This window comes from Brassica rapa, chromosome A07 (assembly GCF_000309985.2).
Source record: "Brassica rapa cultivar Chiifu-401-42 chromosome A07, CAAS_Brap_v3.01, whole genome shotgun sequence".
Classification (NCBI taxonomy): domain Eukaryota; kingdom Viridiplantae; phylum Streptophyta; class Magnoliopsida; order Brassicales; family Brassicaceae; genus Brassica; species Brassica rapa.
In genome coordinates this window covers 11,947,121-11,963,058 of record NC_024801.2, presented here as the reverse complement: position 1 = coordinate 11,963,058, position 15,938 = coordinate 11,947,121, and the positions used below count along the sequence as shown (strand labels likewise).

The 15,938-nt window shown below is 31.2% G+C and overlaps 3 protein-coding genes and 1 pseudogene across 3 annotated transcripts; 2 read left to right on the top strand and 2 right to left on the bottom strand.

The window, feature by feature from the left end:
* Positions 1 to 841: 841 nt before the first annotated feature.
* Positions 842 to 1,737, top strand: LOC108869033 (B3 domain-containing protein REM10). The gene is made up of 3 exons (XM_033275678.1): positions 842 to 1,010; positions 1,095 to 1,180; positions 1,271 to 1,737. Exons 1-3 carry the CDS (start codon positions 863 to 865, stop codon positions 1,577 to 1,579), a joined length of 543 nt encoding a protein of 180 aa, XP_033131569.1. The 5' UTR covers positions 842 to 862; the 3' UTR covers positions 1,580 to 1,737.
* On the bottom strand, positions 1,598 to 3,033 carry LOC103829801 (annotated as a pseudogene).
* On the bottom strand, positions 1,997 to 5,711 carry LOC103829800. The gene is made up of 14 exons (XM_018652897.2): positions 5,692 to 5,711; positions 5,541 to 5,583; positions 5,291 to 5,413; positions 5,121 to 5,213; positions 4,936 to 5,040; positions 4,767 to 4,850; positions 4,570 to 4,688; positions 4,385 to 4,486; positions 4,210 to 4,323; positions 4,069 to 4,125; positions 3,923 to 3,989; positions 3,765 to 3,818; positions 3,499 to 3,612; positions 1,997 to 3,328 (listed from the first exon to the last, which is right to left on the bottom strand). The coding sequence occupies exons 1-14, from the start codon at positions 5,709 to 5,711 to the stop codon at positions 3,209 to 3,211; spliced, it is 1,215 nt and encodes a 404-aa protein (XP_018508413.1). The 3' UTR covers positions 1,997 to 3,208.
* Positions 5,712 to 11,935: 6,224 nt separating this feature from the next.
* LOC103829799 (putative nuclease HARBI1) lies at positions 11,936 to 15,746 on the top strand. Its single transcript, XM_009105499.3, has one exon. It carries the CDS (start codon positions 13,627 to 13,629, stop codon positions 14,953 to 14,955), a length of 1,329 nt encoding a protein of 442 aa, XP_009103747.2. The 5' UTR covers positions 11,936 to 13,626; the 3' UTR covers positions 14,956 to 15,746.
* Positions 15,747 to 15,938: the final 192 nt, after the last annotated feature.

Here is a 15,938-nt window from a genome sequence, read left to right as displayed (position 1 = left end):
GTGGATTCGGTTGTCTCAGTCCATAGATAGGAGAGTGTTATGGTTGATTTTTGGATTTAATCTTTGATTATTAGTTCATCTGCCATTCGAAATCGGCTCAAATATATTGCTCTAAGAGATTAAGGAGCACGTAAAGGACCAAAATGGAAGAGGAACGCATACCATTTGTTATGTTTTTAGTTACGAATTTTGTTCTCATGTACTGAATTAAGTAGCTTTAATATTTGCCTAGTCTCCGAAGTTGTGATTGGTGTGTATTAATGCTTTGATGGTGTATGCGCTGGACAAACATGAGTTGATAGGTTGTAGTTCAATTTTGTAGTAAGTATATCGCTTTTTAGTTATGTTTTGCGGTCTATTATTGCTTGTTACAGTTGCTTCTGATCACACATTGTAGTTTAGAACGAAAATTGATTGTATTGTAAATGAGAGTGTGATAGCTTTGTAGTTCAAGTACGGTATTAAGTTCTGATTGATCGTCTTTCCTCTGATATTGTTTACATTTGGTTCTTGTTCGCAGATGGCGAGTCCGCTAGAACCTCATTTCTTCAAGCCTCTCCTTCCCGGTTTCTACAGTGGCGTCGTAAACACACTCTCTCTATTTCTCCTCTGTATATGTTCTGATTTTGTAGTTTCGCTTAACTTTGCCTTTTCTGACTTGCAGACAATACCACTTGGCTTCTTCTCACAGCATATAGAAGGGAAGACGAACCAGAAAACATGAAAACTAAGATCGGACGCTTCAGATCAAACTTGGGAAGTGATACAAGAAGGCAGGAGACTCACCGGAGGTTGGAAAGATTTCACCACAGCACATGACCTTCGAATCGGTGACATTGTCATCTTCAAACACGAAGGAGACATGGTGTTTCATGTCACTCCTTTTGGTCCTAACTGTTGTGAGATTCAGTATACACATCCTCACATCATCAAGGAAGAAGCCGACGCGGATGATGTTGCGGATGATGGTGCGATTGATGCTGATGACAATGAGAATCACCACAAGATTAGTAAGTTTCAATAAAAGTTAACCGTAATAGCGTAGCAAACTTGTGAGATGTTTTTGACGTGGAAAATTGTTTCTTACATTTCAGGCGGATCAGGGGGAATGTCTTCTTCCTCATTCGACTATTGTTTTATGGCTGAGGTCACTGCTTCAAACCTAAAAGCCGACAAACTTGTGAGTCAATTTTCATACGTATATATGGTTTGATCTGTTAGTCAAATATCGAAATGAAGTGATCTGTGTCTTTACGTTTTGTCTTTGCAGTCTCTTCCTGTGGCAGCTACGACTTGTACTGCTTTGAACAAACAATGCCAAGAGACGATACTAGTAAACAAAGAGGGAAATCCATGGACTGTGAGTTTGCGATTTAGCGAATCAGGCGGCATGTATTACATCACAAGAGGATGGAGAAAGTTCTGTCTTGATAACAAATGCGAGGTAGGAGACATATTTGTGTTCAATGTGGTTGGAGATGGAAAAACTACTCCATTGATGTGTGTATGTCCGGAAAGAAAAGAGTGTTCTGAACTACTCAGCAAACACTTGAGCAGAAAGAGTGGGAGACGCCTTTAACTTTCTTGTTCTTTCTTCTGCTTTAGCTATGTATATCGGAAAGGTTGTTTCTTTTTGCCTCAAAACTTGTTTCCTCTTTTTCAAAACTTGTTATCTTTTGCAAACTCTGACACGGTTATGTAATATTTTGTTAAACTCCAACAAGCTCTTTTTTAGTTTTGGGTTGCTTCATTTATAAACTTGTTTCTTCTTGTTCAATTAACTTGTATAATTTGATATATAAACTTGAAAACATATTAGAAACTTGTGTAGAAATTGGATTAAAAGATTTGAAATGTAATAGAAACTTGGATTAAAAGATTAGAAATGTAATAGAAACTTGAAAAAAATTGGAAAAAATGATTATCAAACGTTTAGTTGTACGAATTCAATAAAATGTTTGTTTATTTTATTTTACATCTTTGTTTTTTTATTTAGAACTTTGTAATTTTTTCATGTTTTCAATTTAATGTTATATGTTATATTTTAAATTTTTTCTTTTTTATCATTAATTATTTAAATAAATAATAAGTTTATTAAGAAACATCAACAAGTCCTACCAATAATCTAATTTTTTGGGATTGTCCTTAGCTTTGGTCCTTAACCTCAAAATAACAATTAATTAATCTAAGGATCCAACAATTGGTCCTAGCAATAATGTTGCTCTAACATAGCAAAAGCCAAAAAGAAACTGCAAAGAGGACAGGTCGTGTGATTATTACCAAACCAGTTGTCTAAACAAGCTCTGTGGAAGAAATGCTTGCAAGAAACCAACTCACTCACTTCCTCTTTCTCTTTAAACCCACAATGACACACACAACACTCTACTCCTTTCTCTTCTTCTTCTCCTCTGTTTTAACACAGAGACTTGAACTGCGTTATCGAGATTCTTCTTCTCCTATCCTATTTAGGCTTGTCTTCCTCTATCTCTATGGAGGGTTCAGTATCGTATCCAACAATTTGAAAAACAGAAATCACCATGTTCTTTAAGAAACAAGAAGTGGTACTACTCCTTCTGACGCTGTCGGTCGGAAATAGCGAAATACACATTGTTAATAACGTTTTATTGTTGTATTGTATTCACAGAGACTGTGCAGCGCTTTTGAAAGATTGAGAGAAATCTTTGAAAGGAGAGAGAGAGAGAGAGAGAGAGAGAGAGAGAGAGAGAGAATTAGCCACCACTCATATTACGATGGGCGATTAGGGTTTTCTAAAACCAGCGGTGGTCTAAACATGTGTCACCACGACAGAGGTTGTCGTTAGAGGATCATCCCCACCCAATGATTGTGTTATGTTGTCTGCTGTTCCTCTGACACCTGTTGTGATCAGCCAACCAGATGGTGCGTTGCGGAGAGCTCCTTTTTCTCCCGTGGTCGACTCACAACTGACAGGTGGAGACGCAACTCACACTATGGCAGCATGGCTAGGCAGGACGCGATGACACACCTGTTCTGTCTCAGCTCTTTGAACTTCATTGTTTTGGAAAAAGTGATTTGATAAATCTTGAAGAGTTTATTGACAAGCCTCTGTCTCTATTATCCAGTAGAATCTGATATAAGAGGTATTTATATATATATATTACTACTATATAGATTTGTATGTAAATATTGGGAAGAATCACTCCTGAATACAACAAAAATGGTTAAGGTCCTATTGAAAGGTGGTTGACTTGGATTGGCTTTGAACTTGTAATGATTTGAAATAATCCTTCTCTGCGTTATCTACTCTGCTCTCGAACATTTTCCATTCCATATGGCATCTGTCCCTCACCTACAATAAACAACAACCACACTGAAACATAAATATGGGACACATCTAGTTGCTTGCTATCAAGTTATTGTTCTAGAGTATATAAAAAAGACAAGCTTCTTATTCAGACAAGACCAAACCCTCCCAAACAAGACCAATCTTCTTATTCTGACAAGATCAAGCTTTATTACCCCTTCTAAAGGAGACTTTCCATTTTCTTCCTTTCCCTGACTGCCAAGTGAAGGGATAAACTGATGAACAATCCACTGAGAGTCTACAATTCCTATCTTCTCGTAAGCAGGCTCCTTCATTTTCAGATATAAATATGAAAGCCTATTTGTTAATCTATTGAAAACAAGAAGATTGATTTTGATTTTCTTTAGCAAAAAAAAAAAAAAAAAAGAAGATTGATTTTAATTAACAGTAAGCATCTGGTGATGTTTAATGTTTTGTGTACCTCAACACATCTTCTGAGTGCAAAGTCAAGACCCCAACCGTGAACCAAATCATTCTGTTATCGGTTCATAAAAAGGTGTACGTAAGAGTAATTGAAAAAGGGTATCTTTGAAAATAGAACAGAGCGAAGAAGACAAGAGATGATAAAGTAAATGTAACCTGGATCATATGCCACACGCAGCGCCATGCATCCCTTGAGAAAACAGGAGCCATAATCTCTACAAATCTGTTATATTATCAAAGACCTAAAGTTTTATACGAGGACATGTGAACATTGAGTTTGATAGAGAGGTTTTTAAACATACGCAGCACATGGAGGCCGAGGAGGATTGGAGCACCATTCAAGTTTTTCATCTGTTTCCCTGGTAAGTTGCAAAGCCATATATGTAAAAAAAAATGTGACAAAAATCTTGTAAGAGATGAAGTTGTATATGAGTCATATATACTTATGGACTTCGACATGTTTTCTTCTTTTAGTGATCTGCCATGTACAACCTTTCTCTGGGTCCAAACCAGGCTGTGAAATCTCAAGACCATGCTTCTTGACCATGTGTACATATCTGCAACAATAACTTTAGGAAAATGATTAAGAAAATGCAAGTTAATGTAAAAGAAACTCACTCTTCTGCGTTAAAGTGATCAACTCCAAGATCTTCATCCCATATGAATATATAATCGTATCGCGCTACAATGTCCGGGTGCAAGAATCTCTTTGCGTACCACCTTAAAATTCATAATATATAGGAAAGTCAAGAAACTCATATGGTTAGAGAAAAAGAGAGAGGTGTAATTAAGCAAAGCTATACCATTTGGTTTGCTTGAGGACACTTATGTGTATTACATTCTTTGACCACTCAAACTCATCATCCCACTCACTTACTCTCCCGTCATAATGAAACAGAACAATGGTGAAACTATCTGAAAACTGTTTTTTAGGATAAAACAACATAATGTGTTTACTATTAAGCACAAGAAAAGAAAATTATAAAGGGCATGAAGCAACCTTCTTAATACATGCATCTATATTGTGTCTCTGGTTATATCCCACGGTAAATGTTACTAGATATCTCGGTTTGTTCTTCAAATCCTGAAGAAACAGAGAAATGAAACTGAAGCTATCACACATGAGAAGTGTAAAATCCAAGAATGAGATTGTGTTAAGAGAAACAAACCTCTTCAGGGTTCCCCCACAATCTGCGCAAGTACAAGTCTGATTCAGATGCAATAATACCCGGTGGCAATCTCTCAGCGCCTTGAGGATTTGAAGGAACCCATATCTGAGAATGTGAATCACATTGTTCTTGAAACATGCAAACAAAAGTTGTCATTCTTCTCAAAACAAATACATAAAACATGCCTTTGAGTTATCAATGGCCTGTGTAGGAGCTGCAGTATCTGAATCTATATGTGAGAGAGCAACAGAACGAAGAAGGGTTTTTGGTAGACTAGCCTGCACAATACAAAATGGCAACAGATGAAGAAAGATCTAAGAAGAAGAAGAAAAGATTGAAGAGAAAGAAGATTAACCTTAGTGATCCATAAAGATGGAAATGATAGTCCAATCAGAATACCAAAAGTTACAGAACACAAAGCAGTTGCAAGAAGCTTCATGCCATGATCTTCTGATCTTCTACATTTAGTTGGACTGTACTAACAACAATTATCATCTGATCTAAAGCTTTATCTGCATCTATAGAGAGAAGAAGAAGAAAATAAACGAGATAAAGATGCTTGTTTGCCTGCGTGACAAGATTCCCATAGTTATGTTTTAGTGTACCACTTTTGATTCTAAGCTCCAAATGCCATCAACACCTTTACTCCTGTTAATTGATATAAACAATACTATAAAGAGCCAAAACACTCGAGCGATACAATTAAAACATGTGACAATAGGAATGATCTAATCAATGATCAGAGATTTTGTTTACGATGTTGAAGCAAACGGCATTTGTATTACAAAATAAAACATGACATTACAAATCAGTAGAAGGCCCTGGAAAATTTGAGATGAGCAATGCGTTTTGATCAAGGTAGTGATAGCTTTCGGAGATCTTTGACTTTTCAGAACAGACGTGGGTTTTAGTTTTCTCACAAATTAGACGTGAAAGCAGTATGCTCTATTGTTTTTCCCATAAAAACGTTTAGTGAGATTTCAGATTCTCTGTGATACGGTTAGTGATTTGGCATATGGAAGCTTTCCCAAAGTTTTAGAATTTCTAAATTAATTGGCATTGATTTTGTACTTAGTTAAGTATTTTCCCTTTCTAAATCATATGTGCGAATATTATCCCTTTCTGAAAAAGAAGGTCAAGAAGTAAAAACCTTTTGTTTTAATTTTGAACGCTTCAGAATGAAAAGTTATATATCATCCTTTTATTTTAGCAAGGGTTTTTAGTAATTAAACCCTTCAACTAAAGATGAATCGTAAAAAAAACCCTCAACTAAAAATCTTGTGAAATAAACCCTCAACATTAGTTCCGTTAACATATGTTACCCTCCGTCTAAAAACCCGTGACGGAGGGTGATATATGTTAATGGTTTATAAGTTGAGGGCTTATTTCACTGGATTTTTAGTTGAGAGTTTTTTTTACGATTCATCTTTAGTTGAGGGGTTTTATCACTAAAAGTCATTAAATGTTATTAAATTATTTATTATCATTTATACATTGTTTTAAGATTTATAAGCCTTAAAACTAATTTATAAATTTTAATACATTAATATATTATAAAATTAATTTATACATCTTAAATTAATAATTTTCAACACTACTTACAACTTATTTTAACTTTAAAATATTAAATTATTTGATATTTGGCAATAGTGATATAAACAAATTTGTGTGTTTATATCGTCATTGTCAAATATGAAATAATTTATAGTTTCTAAGTTATATTAAGTCTTAAGTAGTGTCGAGATAATTCATCCATGAAGTCAATCTTTCTATTTAGAGTATGACGCACTTTTTCCTATTTTCATGATTTCTGTCATCCGGCTCATACTTCTCCCCCCTCCAAAATAATGCATGATTATTTTTATTCTCATTGATTTCTGAATAACTACGTTATAATTTTATTTTCTTGATCAATAATAGATTTGAAACATAAAGTAATACAATAAATCAAGAACAATATAGAAAAATAGGAAAGTATGAACCTGATGACGAAAATCATAAAAATAAGAAAAAGTACGTCATACTCCAAATAGAAAGATTGACTTCATGGATGAATTATCCTCGACACTACTTAAGACTTAATATAACTTAGAAACTTTCAATTATTTGATATTTGACAATGACGTTATAAACACACAATTTTTTTTATATCACTATTACCAAATATCAAATAATTTAATATTTTGAAGTTATAATAAGTTGTAAATCATGTTGAAAATTATTAATTTAAGATGTATAAATTAATTTTATAATAGATTAATGTATTAAAATATAAATTAGTTTTAAAGGCTTACAAATCAATCTAAAACAATGTATAAATGGATAATAAATAACTTAAAAACCCTTTAATGACTTTTAGTGATAAAACCCCTCAACTATTTTTGAATCGTAAAAAAAACCCTCAACTAAGTTTTTAACATTATAAACCCTCAACTTATAAACCGTTAACATATTTCACCCTCCGTCACAGTTTTTTAGACGGAAGGTAACATATGTTAACGGAACTAAAGTTGAGGGTTTATTTCACAGGATTTTTAGTTGAGGGTTTTTTTTACGATTCATCTTTAGTTGAGGGGTTTAATTACTAAAAATCCTTTTAGCAACTATAATACATCACATAGCTATAAATTTAACATTAGAAAGGATAGTAATAATTTTATTTATAGTTACTGAATCACATAAGTATAAAATAATCAACAATTAATAAAATAACAATTTTAATTTACAACAATGATGATCCAATTTATGTATATCAAATTATAAATAATATACTAGATGGTTTCTTGTACCATGCGAAAAATAATAACTTTTATTTTTTTGTTCAGAAAATATTTTTATTACATTAATTTTTAAAAGTATAAAATAATCATTTGTAATTTTTTATCTATTTTAATTTTATAATTTCATTGTATTTAAATTATTGTATTTTAAAAAATAATTTTCGTTTTTTGAAATAATAATTTTTATACTATTTTACTTATTTTTTAAGAATAAAAATTTATTTGTCGGTTTTAGTAAAACATATTTAACTTATAAAAGATACCTGAATGCTAATGATCACTACATTAAATTATTTTATCACAATTAAATTTTAAATACAATTCAATAGTTTACAAACTTGATTAGATATAGCTTTACTTATCTTTGATATTTTAAAAAGATTATTAAATGTCTAAAAATCTTATCAAAATGTAAATATCTATAATAAATTGGTCATGTTACAATAATCTTAACATCATGTAATAACTGCCGAAAGTAATATAATATTATTTATAAAAATATGGTAGTGACACAATATCTTATTACAATTTTACCATAGATTGATGTTCTCTTTAGAAACATTAAAATATATAAATTACTATTAAAATAAATAAATATTTTATTTATTTTTTATTAATTTGTTGAGTGTATAAGTTTATGATAAATTTTATCTAAGATTTAATTTAGGTTGCTTATAATTTTTTTATGGTTACTACTATATATTTATTATTTTCTATTTTAATTTTATGTCATAATTGTGGTAAGACATGTCATAATTAAACCCATATTGTAGACTTGAAAACTCTGAAAGTCAAATCTTGGATGAATTCTGGTCAATTGCAAAAAGTAACATTTTTAAATTGTAGACTGAAATGAAAGTCTACATGTACAAAATCACAACTTTTATTCATTTATAGAAAGCAACCCGTAAAATGGTCAATTGCAAAAACTAACCCAAAGAGTAGACCTATTTGACAGTCTACGTCTGTAAACTGAAAAGAACGTCTACATCTTCAGAGACTGAATATTAAGTCTGCATAGAAAAATCTATAAAAATGTGAATTTGTGTATTATTCATTAAATTTTTTCTAGTTTTTTTTGTTTGACAGTGTGTGTTAGTTAATCCTAATGGGTTTGAGTGATTTTGAAAAGAATTTTTTTTATAATTATGAATGTATAATTCATTTGATTTGACAATGTTGTTAGCTAATAATTGTAGACGAATTTGTAAGTCTTCGTTTATAGTTTTGCTAGTAAGGCTGAGCTTGTTTCAAAGCTGAAGTCGGTGGCTGTGGAATATAAATTTACATTCTCAGCATGTAAGACAACGAAAACTCTGTATGTGGCTAAGTGTCGTGTTCGAGGATGTGGTTGGAAACTTAGAGCGAGTGTGAAGCATGGGCCAAAGACATTTTGGGTGACAAAATATTCGAAAAGGATGAAGAATCGGAAAAGTTGAAGAATGTTCCTTATGCATGATGGCTGTATACATGGTAAACTTTTTGAAATGACACAAGAAGATTATGATCTGGACAACAAAATTGAGAAGATGGTGCTAACATATTCCTTACCAAACATCATTTAAAACAAATGACTCCGAATAGGCAAATACTCCTCTTATACCTGTCACGAATAATCGACAAGTACGGAACTTGATCGAGTTATCTAAGACACACTTTGTACGCCTTTGTGTATCAGGCATGCGCCAAATACACTAGAATTTTTTGGATTAACTATATGTTAGATAATAAGTGTAGACGTTTTTGTAAATCTACAAATGTAGACTGCCGTTGAAGTCTACGTCGTAAATTCTATTAAAAGTGTATTTGTGTATTATTCATCATATTTTTTCATGATTTAATTATTTTACAGTGTATGTTAATAATATTTTAATGGTCTTGGATGAATTTCACAATTTAATGTATTATAATTATACACTTGATACTTATTGCAAATTGTTTTGATTAGTGTTACTCTTGAAACTTTTTGGGAAAATTTTGTATAGATTTTCTTCTTCTCACATGTGTGTTAGTTATTATTTTAGCTTATGGTGATTTTACTTGTTTGGTTGGTTAGATCTTGTGAAAAAATTGATATCTAACAAAAAATTAATAATATCATACAAGTGAAAACAACTAAAAATGAATACAATGTTTATAGATTATGCATTAAAAAATTATTTAAAAATTAATATTTTATTATGAAAATTATTACAGAGCAATATAATAAAAAATATTCTTGAGTATGTTTGATTTTTCATAATCTTGATGCCTCAAATAAAGTCTTGGAAAAAGTACCTGCAAAATAAGATAGAGTTATGAGAAAAACATAAGATAAAAAATGAAATCATATTTTAGTAGACTTTTTATTAAGTCTACGTAAAGTTATTGTTTAGTAGATTTTAGTTGAAGTCTACACTAATGGAAAATTTTCATATCTAAAAGTGTGCCTTTAGAAAATTTGAAAATACTTTGTTCTGGAAAATATTTCAAAAATGATTTTTTGTCATCCTTGTAACAAAGCAAAAAGATAATGTATGAATCTATAAATTTAGTTCATTATAAACACAAAATATCTTATAATGAATATAGGGAAAGCTTGCATTTTTGGGAAGATGATTTGAAAACATTGGAAGAGAATACCTGTAAAATAAAATAAAATTATAAAAAATAAGATAAAAATTAAAATCAGATTTGAGTAAACTTCTAATGAAATATGCTTAAAAGTCAAGGCTAGTAGACTTCATTTTTGAAGTCTACCAGCCGTAAGTTTTAAGTAGATTTCAAATGAAGTCTACTCTATCAAAAAAAAAATAGTTCTGAAAAATAAATACATTAAAAATATGAAATAAGTTTAAATCTAAAAAAGTTTTAAAAATATAATTTAATAGACAAAATAGTTATAAATTAAAGACATATTGATATGAATTTTAATATGTAACTTTATTTGAATATAAATACTAGAACACATATTTTAAATCTATAGATGTAAACCTTACATTTCTAGGAGGAGAAGAGAACAACTATGGAAGAAAATACCTGCAAAATAAGATAAAATTATTAAAAACATAGAAAAAAAATTAAAGTCATATTTTTGTAGACTTCCAATTAAGTCTGCTTAAACTTTGTGGTTTAGTAAACTTCATATGAAGTCTGCAAGCTTTAGTAAACTTCTTTAGAAGTCTACACTGTCTGATAACTTTCAGATCTGAAAAAATCTATATATTTTGAAATGTGAAAATAATTTTAAATCTGAAAATACTTTACATAATAGAATTTATAAGGTAAACTAGTAGCAAATTAATGTAGAGAGCTTGATCTATAAATTTATTTGAATATAAACATGTAAATACATATTTAAAATCTATTAATCTAAAACTTATACTTTTAGAGGAGAAGATGAAATCCATGAGTGATAATACCTACCAAAAAAAGATAATATTGTGAGAAATAAATAACATAAAAATACACATTTAAAATCTATAGATCTAAAACTTACATTTTTTAAAGGAGAAGATGAAAACCATGAATCATAATATCTAAAATGACAAGATAATATTGTGAGAAAGACTTGAGAAAATTTTAGAGAGAAAGAAGATAATGAGAGAGTTTTAGAAACAATTGAGAGAATTTTAGAGAGAAGAGAGAGAGTTTTAGAGAGAAGGGAGAGAGTTTTAAAAACTTGTGCAGCCACTTTAGAGAGAGACTGTATAAATTTTGTTTATATAGGGAGAAAAAAATGTAACTAGGTTAAAATTTACGATACTGTAGACTTCGTTTGAAATCTACTAAAATTAAAATTTTGGAGTAGATCTTACTATAACTTAGTAGACCTTTTTGGAAGTCTACTATAATAATTTAATTATTGTTGTTTATTCTTTATTATTTTAATAATTTTAAAATATGATTTATTAAATTTATTTCTTTATTTTTTAATAGTTATTGTATATGATTTCACTTTTTTATTCGTAAGGAACTTAACTTAATTTAAATATAATGATTTTTTGTAAAACAAATTGAAAAATATAGACTGAAAAAGACGTCTTCAGATAAATAGACTTTATTGTAGGTCTACGAAACCCTAAACCACAAATCTCAAGCCCTAAATGTTTTGCTTGATAATCAAAAAGTCTCATTTATACAAAATATAAACTACTAAACATTAATATGAAGATTTAAGTTAATAAAACCAAAAAAAAACAAAATCTAAAATCTAACCCTATGAAATCAACTACTAAAAGACATAACATGTTAGAACCTTTTGTTTCTAAACTATGAACATAGTCTAACACATGATAACCAAATTAGTATATATTCTTCAAAATTGTTTGATTATATGAAATTTTAATTTATTTACTTCATATTATCCATTATATTGATGATTAGTTAAAAATATCACAATAATTATTTTTATACATTTTCAAAATTAAATTATTAGATCAAATTAGAGTGTAGACTACAAAATAAGTCTATAAGGTAGACTTCGTATGAAGTCTATATATATGTAGACTTCTTTTATTACGTGTAGACTTCCAAAGGATAGAAACGTAAAATACATTTCTGTTTTTTGTTTGGTCATAAGGGTTAAATAGTACTTTCACTACTCTTTTAGGTTGGTTTTGCATTTGACTGAAAGTAGAGTACACTATTACATTTGAATTAAATATTTGGGTTGGTTTTAGCAAATGTTCCCTTGAAGTATTGAGTCATATTTGCAAAAAAAAAAAATCATTTAATAAATTAGTCTAATGAAGAATATTATAAAACTAAACATTGAAACTCAAATAAATATTAAAAATATAATGCTATTTATCAAAGAACGGTGAAGGTTATTGTCATTATAATTCAAAACAAAAATATTTATTATAATGATCTCATAATTCTTTCATTGTTATTTTTATTTATAGTATTTTTAATCTATAGTAGTTTTTAAATACTTCATAAATTAATATAAAATAAATTTTACTATAATTTCTCACCCGCAGGGCGGGCAGACCCAAGTATAAAATAAGAGGTTGTTTTGTAAGGAAAAAAAATTCTCTGAAAGTAAATCAAGCAGATGTGTTATTATTCTACATTTAACGTATAATTACTGTTCATATTTCTTTATTTAATGGAAGATGTAACACACCATTGAAAACACTTTTTACTCTATAAATAGTAATTAGAAGGAAAATAAAATACCATTAAATATGGTCATCCAAACAAAACAACTTAGAGCAGGTTTAACGCTGTCTCTTATTGGTGTATCTTAAGTAAATTGGGATTAAAATTAAATGAGAAAAATAGATTAAAGCAATATACGCCTCCTAATTAGGAGTTAGAAGAAGCGTATACAGATGGACATCTGTCAAAGCGTGAGTGGCCAGAGGAGAAGTTGAAGCGGTCTCGCCTCTCTCCTCTCCGTCTCTCTTCTCTCGTTCTCTCTTCTGTCCTTCTGTCGATTCTCTCTCAAGACGGTGATTCTCTACACCGACGGCGACTTCTCCTCTCGTCGGCGGTTGTCTGGTTTCTCTCTCTCTGTTGGTTGCTCTCGCTTTCTCTCGGCGGCTACCTCTCTTTCGGTGTCTCTGTCGACTCTTTCTCTTGTTTCTCTCTCTCGACGGCTACCTCTCTTTCGGTGTTGTTGTTCGATTATGAAGAATCACACAATCACATTCTCTTCATCTCACATTTGAAATATCACAGAAACTCTAGTAGCCAATCTCATTCTCTTCACCTCACGGTTCTCTCCTTCTCACCATTCAAAATATTACCCAATCTCATTCTCTCCTTCTCACCATAATCTCTCCATCTCATTCTCTCCTTCTCACCGTAATCTCTCAATCGCATTCTCTCCTTCTCACCAAAATATTTGATCAATACGCCAAACGTATTATCTCCTTCTCACCTCACCATTCAAAGAAGATCAAGCCAAAAATAAAAATAAAAAATGGCATCGTCTTCTCACAACACATTTGATGGATCAATGGATGATGCTTTTGATCAATATTTTGATCAAGCATTTGATCAATATTTTGATCAAGCTTTCGACAAATTCTCCAATGCCTATGGTGATCAAGAAAAAGAGAAAAAACGAAGAAAACAACGAGCTTACATCGAAAGAAATCGCGAAGAAGGCGATTTACGTTTATGGAATGATTATTTCAGCGACACTCCAACATATCCTCCAAATCTATTCCGACGACGATTTCGAATGAACAAACATTTATTCATGCATATTGTTCAGCGACTCTCTAATGAAGTTCCATTTTTTCAACCAAAAAAGGATGCTCTCGGAAGGGTTAGTCTCTCTCCACTTCAGAAGTGTACAGCAGCCATTCGTATCTTGGCATATGGGAATGCGGCTGATGCGGTCGACGAATACCTCCGCCTCGGTTCAACTACAGCTCGGTCGTGTTTGGAACATTTTGTGGACGGAATAATTTCTTTATTCGGTGGAGAATACCTGAGAAGACCAACACCTGCTGATCTTCAACGTTTACTTGATATTGGTGAATATCGTGGATTTCCCGGGATGGTAGGAAGCATCGATTGTATGCATTGGGAGTGGAAGAATTGTCCCACCGCTTGGAAAGGGCAATATACTCGGGGTTCGGGTAAACCAACAATTGTTTTAGAGGCGGTTGCTTCATATGATCTCTGGATATGGCATGCGTTTTTTGGACCTCCAGGTACTTTAAATGATATCAATGTTCTTGATCGCTCACCTGTTTTTGATGACATAATAAATGGTCAAGCTCCGCAAGTCACATACTCTGTCAACGGAAGAGAGTATCATTTGGCTTACTATCTCACTGATGGCATCTATCCAAAATGGGCAACTTTTATCCAATCAATTTCATTACCACAAGGCCCAAAAGCGGTTTTATTTGCTCAACGTCAAGAAGCTGTTCGAAAAGATGTCGAGCGTGCTTTTGGAGTCCTGCAAGCCCGCTTTGCCATTGTTAAAAATCCGGCACTTTTTTGGGATAAAGCCAAAATAGGGAAGATTATGAGAGCTTGTATCATACTCCATAATATGATCGTCGAGGACGAACGAGATGGATACACTCTGTTAGACGTTTCAGAGTTCCAAGAAGCTGAAGACAACGGAAGTTCACATGTCGATCTCACGTATTCTACAGATATGCCTTCAAATATCGCAAATATGATGAGTGCTCGAACTAGAATTCGTGATAGACAGATGCATCAACAACTGAAAGCTGATTTGGTTGAACATATATGGCGTAAATTTGGACGTGATGAAGACAACAACTGAGTTTGATTTTTTTTTTCTCGTTTATTTTAGTAATCGTTGTTTTTATGTTTTTTTTAATGTTCTATGTTTAAAATGTTCTTGTTCAATAATGTAATAATTATTAAATAAAATTTTATTTTATAAAAAATTAATTAATATTTTATAAATTAAGAACCTCTAAATAAGATACTACCATTGGAGACCAAAAAACATAATGTCTCTTAAGTGTGTTTCTTAATTGCTTTTAATTAGTTAAATAATGATTAAGATACACATATGAGTATATGGGTTGATCTTGCTCTTAGGTCGTCAAAAAAAAACAACTTGGTGTGTCCGAGGAAATTGTCGCAACAAAGTTAATTCATTGTCGTTTTGTTAAATGGCCAAATCTTTTAATCCCACTGGATAATGCATATCAATTATTTTCTCTATTTCTAAATAATGACTTTTCTACTGTTATTATTATTAATGAAGATAATTATTTGGTTTTAACTAATGACCATTAAAACAATAAGAATGAAAAGTAAGATCAGAAAAGAATAAAATAACAAAAATAAAGAAGAATTTTTGTTATTTATGTTTTTCTTTCCAAATTTTGTGAAGAATATGTATGTTCTATCTTTCTTTATAAATATTATTATTTTTGGTTCGAAAATGAATTTCCTTTTTCACTTCATTCATTTGACACAAAAGAAATTAAAGCCTTTAAAAAAATTTAATGCATATTTTATTAATTTGTTAATTTCGGAAGGAAACAATAAATTAATTAAGGAAACATAATACATATCGATTCTTAATTAATCGGTTCTAGCAAGGGTACTGACACAAACAAAGACGAGTATTACCAATGGAATTACAAATTCCATGTCCACCGGCATGCAGCTTTGCGCAGTTCGTGTCACAGCAATTGTCCGAACACTGTTCAGTGCATAGAGTAGTTCCACTGTTGCAAGTGGGCGGTGTCGGCGGCGACGGAGGTGTAGGAGGAGTACATTGGTAAAAGC